A 16,935-nucleotide genomic window follows, 5' to 3' on the forward strand; every position below is an offset into this window, starting at 1 on the left:
ACTTAAGGCAAAATATTTTTAGACAAACTATTTTATCTTTTTACTAACCTGCTATATAACATGAAAACACTGAATATAACATTTGAGAAGCAATTTTCTTAAAATCTTAATTAGCAAAATTAGAAGTTGAGCTAAAATTTTCAGAAAAAAAAATTTTTTAAAGATTTTATTTATTTGACAGAAACACAGCGCAAGAGGGAATACAAGGAGTAGAAGTGGGAGTGGGAGAGGGAGCAGCAGGCCTCCTGCTGGGCAGGGAGCCTGATGTGGAGCTCAATCCTAGGACCATCCTGGGTTCACGACCTGAGATAAAGGCAGACGCTTAATGACTGAGCCATCCAAGCGCCCCAAATTTTTCAGAAATCCTACTTTTTTAAAAGAAACTTTACCATTTAATATAGTGCTGTACAAGACTTAAAAATCAACCAAGTATTGGGGGTAAAAACTTAAACCAACAGGAGCACCTAAGTGGCTCAGTCAGTTGAACATCCAACTCCTAATTTCAGCTCAGGTCATGATCTCAGAGTCATGGAATCAAGTCCCGTGACAGGCTCTGCACTCAACATGGAGTCTACTTGTCCCTCCCCCTCCACCCCTCCGCAACTCACTTTCTCTCTCAAATAAATAAAATCTTTAAACAAAACAAATAAAAAAACCTCTTAGGGACGCCTGGGTGGCTCAGTGGGTTAAGCCGCTGCCTTAGGCTCAGGTCATGATCTCAGGGTCCTGGGATCGAGTCCCGCATCGGGCTCTCTGCTCAGCAGGGAGCCTGCTTCCTCCTCTCTCTCTGCCTGCCTCTCTGCCTACTTGTGATCTCTCTTTGTCAAATAAATAAATAAAATCTTTAAAAAAAAAAAAAAAACCTCTTAAACCCACAAACCATAGACTTCTGTGAAAAGATCTAAATGAAGATCAATAGCCAAGACTCTACAGAATCAAATGTACACCAGAGCCAGAGTAATGTAACAGAACAAGAGAAAAATGGAAACCCACGTTGTGAGGCTTGCTTTATTATTATTAAAAAAAAAAAAAAAGATAGAGGCATCTGGGTGGTTCAGTCAGTTAAGCATCTGCCTTCAGCTCAGATCATGATTCCAGGGTCCCAGGATCAAGCCCCACAGGAGCCTCCCTGAAGAGCAGGGAGCCTGCTTCTCTCTCTCCCTAGTCCCCTCCACCCTGCTTGTTTCCTCTCTCTTCTCTCGAATAAGTAAAAATCTTAAACAAACAAAAAATCCCAAGGTGACAGATTATAGAAAATGTTAGACTTCTATTTTCTATATTATCTCCAAAAGAAATCAGAAGAAATTCTAACAAAGATACCAACAGAAAGATACTTTGTGGGGTATCAGGAGGTGACATTCTGTTTTCAGCCTCTCCATTAGACTCCTGGTTCAGAACCCATTTTGAAGGGGTAGGGGGAATCTTTAGTCTATACCATCAGAAAAAAATGAAATCTGTCTAATCACTGCTAGAGCAATTTTTTAATAAAAGGTAACTGTTCTTATCTCAAAAGTTAAAGAGAAAGGGGCGCCTCGGTGGCTCAGTGCGTTAAAGCCTCTGCCTTTGGCTCCGGTCATGATCTCAGGGTCCTGGGATCGAGCCCTGCATCAGGCTTTCTGCTCAGCGGGGAGCCTGCTTCTCCCCTTCTCTCTCTCTGCCTGCCTCTCTGCCTACTTGTAATCTTTGTCTGTCAAATAAATAAATAAAATCTTTTAAAAAAGTTAAAGGGAGAGAAGGAAAAATGGAAAGAAAGTGATTTTGTTGAAAATTTAGGGGGGAGGGGAGTAAATTCAGAAATGTTTAGGAAGCAAAAAAAGAATTTGGGAACTAACTGCCAATACCATTAGCCAATAGAGTATTCTTTTTGCAATTTACTCTCGATTCTATAGCAAAATGTTGAGACCAAGGTTAAGAAAAAGCTAGTGAATAGAATTAATTCCAATTTTTACAGCTGTACAAACACCTTTCTGTTTCTTTGCAAAATATATAAAATACAAATCAGACCGTTCTTTTCTTATGTAAATTAGAAGAACTACTGTTCAAGTGCACATGCTCCCTTAACACTCTCTGCCAGGACTGATCTGGGTAAAAAAGCAGTCAAATGGAAAAGAAAATGCAGACAATTTATCCACATCCCCTCACTGCCCTGCTTTATTACTACTTTTAATATATGTGCTATTCATAAGACTTCACTGTGTGCAGAGCAACAGAAAAAATAAAACTAAAACCAGACAGTAACTGGGTATACTAGCATTACATACTACTGCCAAGTAAATGGTCTTCCTGGACTCATCTGAATTACCTGCCAGAAGAGCTCAAAAATGCTACTTCGGCTCAGGTCATGGTCTCAGGGTCCTGGGATCAAGCCCCGTGTTGGGCTCTCCGTTTGGCAGGGAGCCTGTTTCTCCCTCTCTCTCTACCTGCCTACTTGTAATCTCTCTCTCTCTCTCTCTCTAATAAATAAATAAATAAATAAATAAATAAATCTTAAAAAAAAAATAAATAAAATGTTAGGATCATTTTATCACTTTCTACAAAAACAGAGATACTATCTTTAGTGATTATTTTGAGGAAAAAGGACAATTTTACAGTGTTACATATTTCCATTGCAAGTATGGCACATTTCTCCATTTAGTCTAATCTACTTTTATTTTCTTCAGTAGTGTTTTTATGAAGTCTTCAGCCTATTCACATAAACTATGCTTATTTCTACACTTTAAGTCTTGTTCCTTTGTGAAGACGTTTTCCTTTTAAAACATCTAGCTGAAAAAAAAATAAATAAATAAAATATCTAGCTGATGAATGCTGTCCAATAGTTAGCAACAGTTTTCATATATCTTCAATCAGTCCACCTTACTCTTATTAGTTCTAAATATTTCTATTTTATATAAACAAAATTCTATTTTATTCTAGGTTTTCATTTGCTTTTTATTTTCTTTTGTTTTTTAAATGAAGAATTACTGTTTTGATCTTTGCATACACATGAAGAATACAGCAGAGAATTTTTATATGCTCTAAAAACATATGAGGAAATGAAATTTTAACATATCAGAGATATTTTAATAAACATGCAATACTTCCCTATTGCATACCTCCAACTACTGTTTAATGTTTCATTATCTGTTCTACTATATGTGTTTATTTTTTTAAATCTCAATAAAATAATCTCTGTGTCACCTCCATACTGGCCTCAGTAAATGTTAGTTTCCATTCAACCACTTCCCCCCAGCATGGACACACAACCTTCTCTTACTAGCCCACAGCAGAGGAAGTCAACTTTCTGATGGTTCAAGTTTTAACAGAAGACCATTAAGAGCACAAAATTACTCAGCTGGCTCAACATTAAAACTAGTCCACAAGCCCACAGGCCGAAGCCAATCTCTTTACTGGGCTTCCCTGCACCACTCCCTGGATATCCCCCAGCCAAGACCACCTGCTTATCCATCACCCCATCTGCCTACTCACCAGAGGGCCTACCCTCCCTCCTGCCAAAAGGCAGACTGATCATTAGTACTTGTCCAGCATTACAGCTGCTTGCCTGTCCAACATTAGCATGGCTTGCCCATCTACAGAGCCTACTGACTACACTCCTAGCTCCAAGAATGTGCCTCTTCAGCTGCAAGGCTTGTGGCCTCATCACCCTACTATAAGACCACCCATGAAAGAATTTAGAACACATTCAGACTCCTCAGAATTCAAGGTTTTCCAAGTCACAGCCTGCAGAGATTTGTCTCTTCCTTAGATATGACTGATACGGCCTTCCTAATGTCATGCCTTTCAGAAAAGATCATTCCCAGGGCTCCTGGCCAGCTCAGTCAGCTAAGCATCTGCCTTCAGCTCGGCCTGTGATCTCAGGGTTCTAGGATCGGCCCCTAGTTGGGCTCCCTGCTCAGCAAGAAGTCTGCCTCTCCCTCTCTGTCTACCCTTCATCCTGCTTGTACTCTCTCTCACTCAAATAAAGAAATAAAATCTTAAGGAAAAAAAAAAAAGAAGAAGAAGAAGAGATCATTCTCTGTTACTCCTAGGACCATGCCCTATCAGAGCTACAGAACAACCACATGAGAACGACAATAGTATCACGTATTACTTTACTTCACTCTACCTCTAATCACACATTCACACCCCGAATTCCTCCAACTACTACAATTCTACTTGTCTCTGAACTCTATTTGGAATTCAATGCCACCAATTTTAACATTCCATTTTTCTTGAATTCCTTCATGTGCCTTGGTATTTCCAACTGTGAAAATGCCTGAAGCAGAGCTTCTTAACATGGAGTACATGAACTCCCTAAGGAACTGTGAACACTACAGAATTAAATATAAAAGTCTGTGTGCGTGTTTTTTCTAGGATTAGGGTATACAGTTTCATGAAGTTCTCAAAAGGGACCCAAAATAGATTAAGTCTTGAATTTCTCTGTACTGTCCATAGAAACAAGTAGAGCAATGAACACATTCCAGGGCCCAGTAAGTGTTTGCTGGCTGGCTGTATACATAAGACCACTTCTAGTTTTCTCACTCTTTGCATAAAATAGTTTTTTAAAAATACAGGAAGGTCCTAATTTCATTCATTCAAGAGACATTTACACTGTGCCTGTCCTATGTGGGAAGATACTAAGCGAGGCAACAAGGATTAAAAAAAATGAAACAGGGGCGCCTGGGTGGCTCAGTGGGTTAGGCCTCTGGCTTCAGCTCAGCTCATTATCTCAGGGTCCTGAGATTCAGCCCCGAGAGTCAGGCTCTCTGCTTGTCAGGGAGCCTGCTTCCCCCTCTCTCTCTGCCTGCCTCTCTGCCTGCTTGTGATCTCTGTCAAATAAATAAGTAAAAACTCAAAAAAACAAAAATAAGACAAAACAGTATTCATGCGCAAGGAGCTCAAAGTATAACAGGGGAGAGAGAAACATCTAATTACATAAAACAACATGGCATAAAGGCAATACAAAAGATGCTGGGCATATGTGTGGGCTGCTGACATTAGAAGAGTATTAAACAACTGACAGGCAGTTAAGATCAGTGAGCAAAGAAACAAACACTGGAAATACAGACACAATGAAGACCACTTTAACAGAAATGAAGCCTAAAAATGGTCAGGGAAGAAATGATGAATAAAACACATGAAAAACAGAGGCGCCTGGGAGGCTCAGTTGTTAAGCATCTGCCTTCAGCTCAGGTCATGATGTCATGATTCAGGTCCTGGGATTGAGCCCCACACTGGGCTCCCTCCTCAGCAGGAAGCCTGTTTCTCCCTTTCCCACTCCCCCTGCTATAGTCCCTCTCTCACTGTCTCTCTGTCAAATAAATTTTAAAAATCTTAAAACACACACACACACGAAAAACAGAAGAGCAGCTTCTGAGGGAGGATAAAACCAACAGTGTCAAAAAACCATAGAAGTCTGCAAGACTACAAAGGACTGAGCAATGAGAGGTTAATTCCAGGTAGTTCCCCAGTGGTGAACATAAAAGTCAGATTATGTTGCAGGAGTCAAAAGAAACTATTAAGAGTTAAGATGCTTAGGTAATGGAGTGCCAGGGTGGCACAGTCAGTTAAGGGTCTGCCTTCGGCTCAGGTCATGATCTTGGGGGTCCTGGGATCAAGTCCCACAATCTGCCTCTGCCCCTCCCCCCATGCTCTCTCTCAAATAAATAAGTAAAATCTTTGAAAAAAGAAAATTTGGATTAGAAAGGAAGAAAGGATAGTAAGTAGGAGTTCAGGATAAAAGGGAATCCTTTTCAGGAAGGGAGGGACTTGTACAGGTGTTTTGGCTAACGGGAAAGACTAACTGGAGAGGAAAAGACTGAAGAGTCTTGAAAACAGAGGTGACATAAAAGAGCAAGAACCCAGGAATGGTAAAATAGTATCAAGGGTATGACCAGAGAAGTTGGGATTCAGCAGGAAGTGAAACATCCCATTTATTAAAACCAAAGGCAAGAGAGCAATGATAGCAAGGGGAAGATAAAGTTGAAGGTGGGGGAGGGAGCAGCTGGTTGATGATGGAGGGCTTTCCCAATAACTACTTTCCTCATTTGTGATTTTTTCAGTTATTGTGACAAAAAGCTGGTAAGAAAACTGACTCTTCAAACTAAATCCAATTTCAATGGTCACAAATAAGGAATAGATGAAATTACACAGTATTAGAGCCAAAGCATAAGTTAGAGACAAAGTATGTTCTAAATGATTTCACCAAAGAGTACAGTATGTATTTTTGATCAGCCCTAACAACCCAAACACAGTAGGAAAAAAGATCCAGGACGGAAGTTGGCAATATTTTTCTGTAAAGAACCAGAAAATTTGGTTTGACTTTGCAAGCCATATAGTCTCTATTACAACTACTCAATGTTATCACTGTAGCATCAAAGTAGCTACAGACAATACATGAATAAACAGGCATACCCTGTTAAAATAAAACTTTATTTAGCAATGAATGGATCTGGCCCACAGGCCTTAAGTTTGCTGACCCGTTCTTTAGACTGAGAACACAGCAAAGGAAATGAGCCGGTAGAAAATAGCGTAAGTTAGGAGAATGAAATAAGAAAGTAGACACCGGGGGCTCCTGGGTGGCTCAGTGGGTTAAGCCGCTGCTTTCGGCTCAGGTCATGATCTCAGGGTCCTGGGATCGAGTCCTGCATCGGGCTCTCTGCTCAGCAGGGAGCCTGCTTCCTCCTCTCTCTCTCTCTGCCTGCCTCTCTGACTACTTGTGATCTCTCTCTGTCAAATAAATAAATAAAATCTTTTAAAAAAAAAAAAAAGAAAGAAAGTAGACACAGGGGTCGTCTAGATGGTTCAGTCAGTTAAGCATCTGCCTTTGGCTGGGATCTTGATCCTCGGTCCTGGGATAGAGCCCCTGTTCAGCTGGGAGCCTGTTTCTTCCTCTCCCTGCTGCTCCCCCTTCTTGTGCTCTCTCCCTCTCTCCGTCAAATAAATAAATAATATCTAAGGAAGGAAGGAAAGAAGGAAGAGACCACAGAACTAAAATGTAGTTGAGTTGGGGTATTAAATCAAAAGCAAAATATGAGGGGCGCCTGGGTGGCTCAGTGGGTTAAAGTATCAGCTTTCGGTTCAGGTCATGATCCCAGGGTCCTGGGATCAAGCCCCACATTGGGCTCTCTGCTCCGTGGAAAGCCTGCTTCTTCCTCTCTCACCCTGCCTGCCTCTATGCCTACTTGTGATCTCGGTCTGTCAAATAAATAAATAAATAAATAAATAAATATTTTAAAAAAGGAAAGAAAAGAAAGAAAGGAAAAAAAATTTTAAAAAAAGCAAAATATGAAAAGGAGCAAAAGAAAAAGCAGAAACAGAGTGAAGGAGAAAAGCAGACAGAGAAACACTAGAAAGAGAAAAGAAACCAAGTAAAAAGTGAGTAGATCTAATACACCAACTCCAAGGTAGAAAAATGCAGACACCAAAGCAACTGAATGCCCTAAAAAATAGGTAGCAAAATGAAGTGGGTAAAATGAGAGCATCCCAGCTCTGTCTGCAATGGAATTCAGATAAAGTATAAAACACACACTAATTTTCCAGTGATAATCTAATGGTCTAACTATGGATGTGCAAAAGGAACCCAAAGCTTACAAAATCGTAGTTACTTTTCATTTTGTCTGCAAATCAATCTGTAACGTATTCATTCACGAGATCAAACTAAACTTATCCACCATATCATAAAAAAAAATTATTTCTAGGCCTCTTATTCACTTGCATATATGTATGAACAGGACAACCTTATAAATGTATTAAAATAAAAAAACAAACTTATAAAATCAATAGTCAGCATTAAGAAGTTAAAAGTCATAATAACCTAACTTTTAAAAGTCTCCCCAAAAACAAAGTCAAAGATTTAAAAAAGAATCTTAAATAATATAATAATTTGCATATTTATATTGAACAAGAATTTTTTTTTTTAACCTTTGGCGTTATTTGTGGGGAAATCCTTTAAGGTAAATACATTTATTTTTATTTATTCTGACACAGCTAAACAACAAATGAGGCCACATAATTTATGTCAGAGTAGTACAATGTTTAAGAACATGATTTGGGGGGCACCTGGGGGGGTTCAGTCATTAAGTGCCTTCCCTCGGTTTGGGTCATGATCCCAGGATCCTGAGACTAAGTCCTGTACTGGGCTCCCTGCTCAGAGGGAAGCCTGCCTCTCCCTCTCCCACTCCCCCTTGCTTGTGTTTACTCTTTCACGGTCTCTGTCAAATAAATAAATAAATAAATTTTTAAAGATTTTATTTGTCATAGAGAGAGAAGAACATAAGCAGGGGGAATGGCAGAGGCAGAGGGAAAAGCAAGCTCCTTGCTGAGCAAGGAGCCCAAGGTCGTACTTGATACCAGGACCACAGGATCACGAACTGAGTGCTAGGTCTGTGTCATCACTTTACCAAGTTACTGAATTGTGTCTTAATTTCTGTAATTAATGAACTATGCCAATTAATAACTCTAAAAATTTTTCTTTATACTAATTACTATCTCCAAAATAATACTTATAGAGGGCAACTTCTGCCAGACAGTATTAAAAACCTGGCTTAAGAGACCTGAAATCTAAAATAATTAAAAAATTTAAAAATAAATAAGTAAAAATAAAAATAAAAAACAAACAAAAAAAAAGAGATCTGAAATCCTAAACACATGACTTATTCAGGATACTATGCCCTAGACACAACTTTGTAATTCACTAAACCACTACAGTCTTTATATAAAACACTTTAAATTACTCCACTATGGGATGTCCTCATCAAAAAAACTGTATTTTTATGTATATAGCAAAATACATCCAGCCCGTTATGAGTGTATTGAACACTGTCAAAGCTGTCACTCTGATCTGTATGTTCTTGGCTTTCTACAATGAACACAAATTTTCTGAGAAATAAAGACATAACAAAATAAAAAAATAAAAAATTTAAAGACATTATTTTGAAGAGGATCAAAAAATAGGATACCATAGATACTTCCAAGTAATATTTATCCTTCCAAATTTGGGAAATGCCAATTCACTTTAAGAACAAAAAACAAGGGGGGCACCTGGGTGGCTCAGTGGGTTAAAGCCTATGCCTTCGGCTCAGGTCATGATCCCAGGGTCCTGGGATCGAACCCCGCCTCGGGCTCTCTGCTCTGCGGAGAGCCTGCTTCCTCCTCTCTCTCTCTTTGCCTGCCTCTCTGCCTACTTGTGATCTGTCTGTCAAATAAATAAATTTAAAAATCTTTAAAAAAAAAAAAAAAAGAAAAACAAGGGGCACCTGGGTGGCTCAGTGGGTTAAAGCCTCTGCCTTCGACTCGGGTCATAATCCCGGGGTCCTGGGATTGAGCCCCGAGCATAGGGCTTTCTGCTCAGCGGGGAGCCTGCTTCCTCCTCTCTCTCTCTCTGCCTGCTTCTCTGCCTACTTGTGATCTCTGTTGGGTAAATAAATAAAAATCTTTAATTAAAAAAAAAAAAAAACCAAAGTCTATTGTGAATGGCTGTTAGCTAAACAGCCTGGTACCCAACAGAGTAAGAAGTATTTTGTTGTTGTGGCCCATACTTTTTTTTAGAGTACTATGTACTACATTCAACTGTAACTGTATTTTTGTGGTCCCAGGCATAAACAAGATCAACTCCAAAGGCAGAAACTAAAAAAAAAAAAAGACTTGTTTCCTTGTATGGGCCATTGAAGGACTCTTAGACAGAGTTGTGAATCAGAAACACAGACATCTGAGTACAAGGTACAAAAAACAGAACACAGCGCTTTCTGCAGCACGGCAAAGCGGTTAAAGGTACCTAGTCTCTGAAAAGAACAATCTAACTATATGTGAGAGCCTTGTTAAGGGTACAAGAGAAAGGCTTTAACTTTCTAGGGGCTTGTATTTCTAAATAACAGTGTAAAAAAATGAATACAACAAAAACAGCTGTTGGTATAGACTGAATAATGAAAATCAAAAATTGTGGTGAGTTAAAACTCAAGAGAATGGACTACAGAATTTGACCAGGAAAAAGAAAATCAATTTAAGAATTTTAGAACCAAGTTCAAAACTGCCCAGAAGAGCCTTTCAACATGTTATGAACACTCAACACTGCAAAGAATGCTCTCCAAACAAGTAACAGCATTCCCATATTTCCCTCCTCAGTGGACATCTGAAAAAGATTAAATATTTTTTAATTTTTTTTTAAGATTTTATTTATTTGATCAACAGAGATTACAAATCGTCAGAGAGGCAGGCAGGGAAAGAGGAGGAAGCAGGCTCCCCATTGAGCAGAGCCTCCCACCCATGCGGGGGTCAATTCCAGGGCCCTGAGATCATGACCTGAGCTGAAGGCAGAGGCTTTAACCCATGAGCCACCCAGGCGCCCCTGAAACAGATTAAATTTTAATATAACTATATCACCCCTTTTATATCGTCAAAACATACTCCCATACTCTGAATTTTTTTTTTTTTAATATGCATGTTCTACTTCTTTACCTTTTTCATCTTCATTGGACAATTGTTTCTCCATCTACAGCTCTTTGGCTTTCTCCCTGAGACCTGTGCTCTATTTCCAGGTCACAAAACTAAAACATTTATAGAACTAAAATCATAATAAAACTAAATAAGCATGATTTATAACCATTTTAAAACTAAAAATTTATAAACTAAAGAACTGTAAGCCAAAAAGGATAAGAAATTTCAGCTGAATATGATCTATAGCATTCTTGACCATGAAACTAGAAAATCCTTTACAAACTTTAATAGAACTCTTATTATCTACCTTACCAAAATTACTAAGGACTGTTTCTCTGAAGTTTTAAGTATTTTTCAACAAAAATGCATTAAAATTCCCATCTGTCATTAAACAGATTATTCTTTAATTTTAATCTGGTTATTCTTTAAAAAAAAAAAATTCTTTAAAAAAAGTCTGTATAATTGATGTATAGAGTCCTTGGTTAAATATATCTTATAAACCATGAAGCATATTTAGGAAATCAAAATTTACCTCTTCTTGCATAACTGGAGTCCATATCTTTAAACTGTACCACAACAAAGTCTGAACACTTGAACAAAATACTCTCCATTATTTCTTCACGTTTTGGCCCCGAACTGGATTCCATACTTTTTTCATGTGCAGCATCAAGTACCAAATCACACTAAAATGAAAAGCATGAGTAAATATTCAAATTACTTATAAAATAAAATATGACAGGGATTCTTCAGCACATCAAGGTACTATTTATGTCTTTGACAAAAATATTCTATCTCAAAAGAACCTTATAATCATAAGTTTTTCTCAAAAATATGACCAATTATTTATTCCATCATTCAAAATCCTCTTATCTGGAAGTTGGTCCTTGCTACCATAGTCTGTTTTAAGTACATTAATGGTGATGATGAAGAAAATAATGAACCACTCAATATGTCTTCTAACCTCCAATGCTTGAAAAGGTCAAGATATTTTAATAAGCACACAGAGCAAGTTTAATTATATGAACCAGTCTACAAAATAATCAGTATTTCAAACTAAAGAGCAAAACCAAAGTGTGAATTTTAAGATTTTTTATTTATTTATCTCAGAGAGAGAGAGAGCACACAAGCAGAGTGGCAGGCAGAAGCAGAGAGATAGAAGCAGGCTCCCTGGTGACAAGAAGCCCGATGCGGGACTTGATCTCAAGATCCTGGGATCATAACCTGAGCTGAAGGCAGAGGCTTAACTTACTGAGCCACCCAGGCATCCCCAAAGTGTAAATTTTTAAAAGTGCTTTAAAGAACATGAAAATATCAGAAACAATTACAAACTGCTAAATCAGGAACTAACACACAGTGCAGGATGGCATACAAACATACAGCAGTTGATGATTCACGGGCTTTTACATTTAACAAAAAGGAAAAGAGTAAAAATTACCTTAGGACTGTATGTTTTAAAAACTCCTTCATATATACCTCCGTTTTTCACTTGTACTTCACATTTGGATCCCTAAAAACATACAATTAATTTATCAAAAAAACAGTGTCCTATCCAGTCAAGAGGGATAATTGTTTTCATTTTACTTTTTTTATATAGCTCACCAAGCTTCACTCAGCATATCAGGTATTCACTGACAGAACAATAAATTCTAAAATATTAACAATACATTGAATTCTCAAAATTCCTCAGGAGGCACTGCTCAGAGATTGCAGTATGAATTTAAACACTGAAGTTTAAATAAATAAATAGAGAGATAGATAGATAAATACTAAAGTTAAGTATTTCTGATTCTGGCTTTATTAGGTGACAAAATAATGCACTAATCAACTACTACTATTATTTTATACATACCAGGGTTAAGAAGAATACTTTTATAGTGTGTCTCAATAGTTTGGATGGAGTTCTAAGCTTTTTTTTTTTTTCCCTAAATAATCCGATTAAATGTGACCTAAGAAATGTTATTTTGAAAATCATTCGTCTACATTTTAGCATCACGAAATTACTTTACACTCCCAAGGCAGCTTCTCCCCAATAATCTGGTAACTTACAACAACTGATGTAAGTATATGAACCATCCTCATATTTGCATAGATTCCATCAAAAGAAATCTGGAATATTAAGAAAAAAACACTATTAGCAATTAGTATTTATCCTTGTATATATATTAAAATTAACATTTATTTTCTTAAAAAATGTTTAGTTAGGTCTGCAATGCCTTACACGCATTAAAGAAAGACTTGGGTTTACTGCGATCTTTGTTTCCTTAGAGAACAGAAGCTTAAGTTTTCAACAGTGAAAACAGTCATACCATCTAACAATGTTTCTGACTACATGTGATACAAAAAAAGCAAAAGTGAACTTTCATATATGAGGAATAACAAAACCACAGAAACAGGACAGAGCAAAGACTGGGGAGCAGAGGGAGGAGGGATCACTACTAAATAGCAAGAGTGATTTTTCAAGGTGAGAGAAGGTCCTATCATCTTGACTGTGATGGTGGTTACATAGCTGTACGCATCAAAACTCAAAGACCTGTACACTAAACAGGGTTAAGCATATATACATAAATAAACGGAGTGCAGGAGTGTGCACCTTTGTCAAAGACCCTTGACTATATTCTCTTAGTACATATGAATCAACGCTAGTGCTCTCAGGTCTCATCAGTCACACCACTCTTTACTACATACTACGAAAGCATGCGTCCTTCTGATTTGAAATAAGAATATCTGTCCAGTAATGCCAAAATCTGAAAGATAAATGACAGTTTCTCATTTATTTTTCCATCACATGGAACTTCCCTTCATTCCCAGTTTAATTTTATTGATAGAGTTCTAAAATTTAAAATAAGATGGCCCTTTCCAAGGGAGAAAAATGAAAGGACTTAAAAGATAGCATTAATTCAAAATCAAAACCCCAAAGAACTCTGCAAACTCCAGTCCTGTTCCACTTATCTTTTGGAGTATTAATCATTTAGATTTGCCTTTAGCCATTTATAAAATAACAAATGACTTATTACTTTGCATGAAAAATACTATTTACAAACAATTTTACATTTTGTATGAAGAATCATGTCCAAAAACACATATAGCTAATAATTTTATACCAAACAGTACTGAGGTACAAAAGTTGTATGAGGTATAAAACCCAAGATTTCTTTTCATCTTGGCTTTCGTCTATGGTGCAGAAATAACATTTTAGTTACCAATTCTTCCAAACAAGTGACATTAAAATTACTCACCGTGGATTGAGGCAGTCCTTTGCTGTTTCGACCTCTGAAAAAATAAAACGTTTATTAAGTTCAACAGGAGAAACAAGCTTAAAATTTTTTTTCAAATTTAAGTTTCATAAATATTTTCAAATTCAAATATTTTCAAATTTAATCATCTTATAATTCCATTCAAATATAGCACAAGCAACCTGTGCAGAAGGCTCATCTAATACCAAGTATAAAGGCTACCTAAGAATGGTTCCCTATGGCATCACTGGCTCAGAGACCCAGAACAGATGTGTATCATGGGAGGGAAAAAGGAGGAAGAATGTGAACATGATCAAAATAAAATAAATGAAGTAAAAATAAAAACAGCCTACTGCAAAAATAACCAATACCAAACGTAATAATCTTTAGTCCCATAGTAACCTACTGTTCTGTTACAGAAAGCTACTTAGGAATAAAATATAAATTCCACTCCTGATTTAACTGACATATTATCGACTGACATCAAAGTCACCTCCTGTGTTTTTCTCTTGCCTCTAAAAATAGGCACCATGTTTACAACTGCAGAAAAACATCCGAAAATAAGTTAAATCATTCAAAGCACTTTCACTTCTAAGTACCTCCATCAGGATCTATGTAACAAGTACCTTTCTCTGCCAATCCCCTACCTCTGAAACAATGCAGTATACCAGTCAGCTGTCAAGTTATTTCCAGTAAGGTGGACTCAAGTGAATTTAGTTATAGAGCATAATACAAGCTGAGGCTTATTCCACTGGAAAAGATTAGGCCCCTTATGAAATGATAAAAACATTAACATAAAATGCTATATTCCTCATAAATAACAGAATAAAGGAATAATAATAAAACTGGAATAATAGAGCTAGACTCTCTCTCTCTCTCTCTTGTAAGAGAGACAGAGAAAGTTTGATTAGGGAGGGGTAGAGGGAGAGAATCTTAAGTGGGCTCCACACTCCCCGTGGAGCTGGACAAAGGGCTCAATCTCATGACCCTGAAATCATGACCTGAGCCGAAGGCAGATGCTCAACTGACTGAGCCAGCCAGGAAATCCTAGAATCTTATTTTAACAAAATAATCAAGATACTCAATTAAGTCACAGATTCAAAGAGAAGCACAATTCAGGTCTAAACAGTCTAATAGTATGAATGTGCCAATTCCCAGTAAAATGGCACTGATCTTAGAATGCCAAGGACAGGGCTGGTTTGCTTTCCAACTCAGTAACCCTCTCTCAACTAGAAAATAACATCTTAGACCAAAGCACCTCTGAAAGTCCTTCCATTTCTAACATTCTGATTCTGTAACTCTTTGCCTCACACAAAGCACAGAAAAATTCCTGTAGTCCATGGAATAGGACTAATAATACCACTTATAATACTACAAACCATATACTATGGTAAGCACTATGTCAAACTCTCACCCCAACTTTACAGGTGAAGAAACTGGACCTTAGTTAACTATCTTGACCAAAACCATCTGGCTAATGAGCAGTAGAACTGGTATTTTAACCAGGTGACCAAAGTCTAGGCTTTTCATTTCTAGGTTATATTCCGCCTCTCTGAAATTGCATTACAAGGAATAAACTAATTTCACAATTAAACCTAACCAAATTTTTTATTTTTTTAAAACATCATTTGAATTTACTGGGTTTTTCTAATTATCGGTAGTCTAAAACCAAAGGCTACCAAATAGCTAAAAATCCTGTGTGGGTTATCTTATCTTGGTGGTTGCTGAGATGCAACGGTTAAGACTTAAAGAAATGCCACCAATTAAGTACCTTTTTTTTTTTTAAAGATTTTATTTATTTATTTGACAGAGAGAGATCACAAGTAGGCAGAGAGACAGGCAGAGAGAGAGAGGGAAGCAGGCTCCCTGCTGAGCAGAGAGCCGAATGTGGGACTCAATCCCAGGACCCCGAGATCATGACCTGAGCTGAAGGCAGCGCCTTAACCCACTGAGCCACCCAGGCGCCCCCCAATTAAGTACCTTTAAATTCATGTGACATCCCCATAAAGCTATTTAAAAGAATTTACAGACCCTCTATAGAAATCACACTATTTTTTATTGATTATATAATTACATCTTTGACTAACAAAGAACTGTTTTGACAATCCAGTTTACTAATTAGAACAAATCATGCAACAAAGAAAATAACAGAAGACCCACAGCAGTATAAAGAGGTACAGAGTGTAGAAACAGATTTCCACTGACCAAACCAGGAAATCAAATAACCAAGGGGAATGTTAGCATACCATAATAGCATCTTCTGAAGCTTGTGCTACAAATCCAAATTTATTCCCCCCCCCCTCTTTTAGGATCCACTTAGATTATGCTTCACTTTTCATTTTCTTCTTTAACATTTTGGAATAAAGCATCTTAATGTTTCTTATAGAAACAAAAACAGAATTTCAAAGAAGCCAATCAATTAAGTGTCTGCCTTCAGCTCAAGTCATGATCCTGGGATCAGGCCCAGCAGGCAGGGAGCCTGCTTCTCCCTCTCCCACTCCCTCTACTTGGGTGTTCTCTCTCTCAAATAAAATCTTAAAAGGGGGAAAAAAAGCCAAGATCATACTCTACTCCTAAATATACTTATGATTAGGTGGATCAGATTTAACAAAATAACCATATTCAGGATTGTTACTGAGTATGAATTTAAGGTGTCATTCAAGATGCCAAATTTATATAAAGAAATTTTTAAAATAACAGTTTGTATTGCTTCAAGATAACACAGAGGGAGGAACTAGCAGCGATTATACTGAAGTAAGACTGGCATGAGTGGCTAACCATTAATACTAGGTGCCAGGTGTGTAGGGGTTCAATATATCATTCTGCCTGCTTTTTACAATTTCCTTAAGTTTAAAAAAAAAAAGAAAAAAAGTACCTTCTGATATGATGCAATCAGAGTCCAGATTTAATCAAGATCTATTAGTTTACAGGAAACATGGTGTGGGAGAATATGTTAACTGCTACCATGAGTTTATGATCAGTTAAACCAAGACTGTAGTAAATATGACATAACAAGTAACAGTTTCTGTTGGGCTGGCAGGAAGGGCTACTAAAGATGGCGAAAAGTTCCCACCACAAGACCTGAGCTCGGACAGGAGAACAAAGGCCCACGCAGGAATCTGAGACACCCCCCGCCCCGCCCTGGGCTCCTGTGGACCAATGGGATCCCGACGAGCAGGCGGGATATCTGAATAAGGGAAACTTGCCAAAAGACCCCTGAGCTTTCCCCAAAACCCCTTAAAAGCCCCCTCCTCCCTGCCTTGGGAGCGACTTCCGCCACTCTGCTTTCCAG

The 16,935-nt window shown here is 37.7% G+C and overlaps 1 protein-coding gene across 7 annotated transcripts in view; it reads right to left on the minus strand.

The window, feature by feature from the left end:
• The window catches only part of ATXN2 (ataxin 2), a 116,024-nt gene that overhangs the window by 65,969 nt on the left and 33,120 nt on the right, over positions 1-16,935 (minus strand). For all 7 annotated transcript variants that reach the window (XM_059408425.1, XM_059408422.1, XM_059408421.1 and 4 more), the window contains exons 2-5: positions 13,647-13,680; positions 12,457-12,516; positions 11,846-11,917; positions 10,943-11,093 (exon numbers count right to left, since the gene is read on the minus strand). In XM_059408425.1, the coding sequence (XP_059264408.1) occupies positions 10,943-11,093; positions 11,846-11,917; positions 12,457-12,516; positions 13,647-13,680 (317 nt within the window). The remainder of the gene's footprint in view (positions 1-10,942; positions 11,094-11,845; positions 11,918-12,456; positions 12,517-13,646; positions 13,681-16,935) is intronic.

The sequence above is a fragment of the Mustela nigripes genome, chromosome 8 (assembly GCF_022355385.1).
Source record: "Mustela nigripes isolate SB6536 chromosome 8, MUSNIG.SB6536, whole genome shotgun sequence".
Lineage (NCBI taxonomy): Eukaryota > Metazoa > Chordata > Mammalia > Carnivora > Mustelidae > Mustela > Mustela nigripes.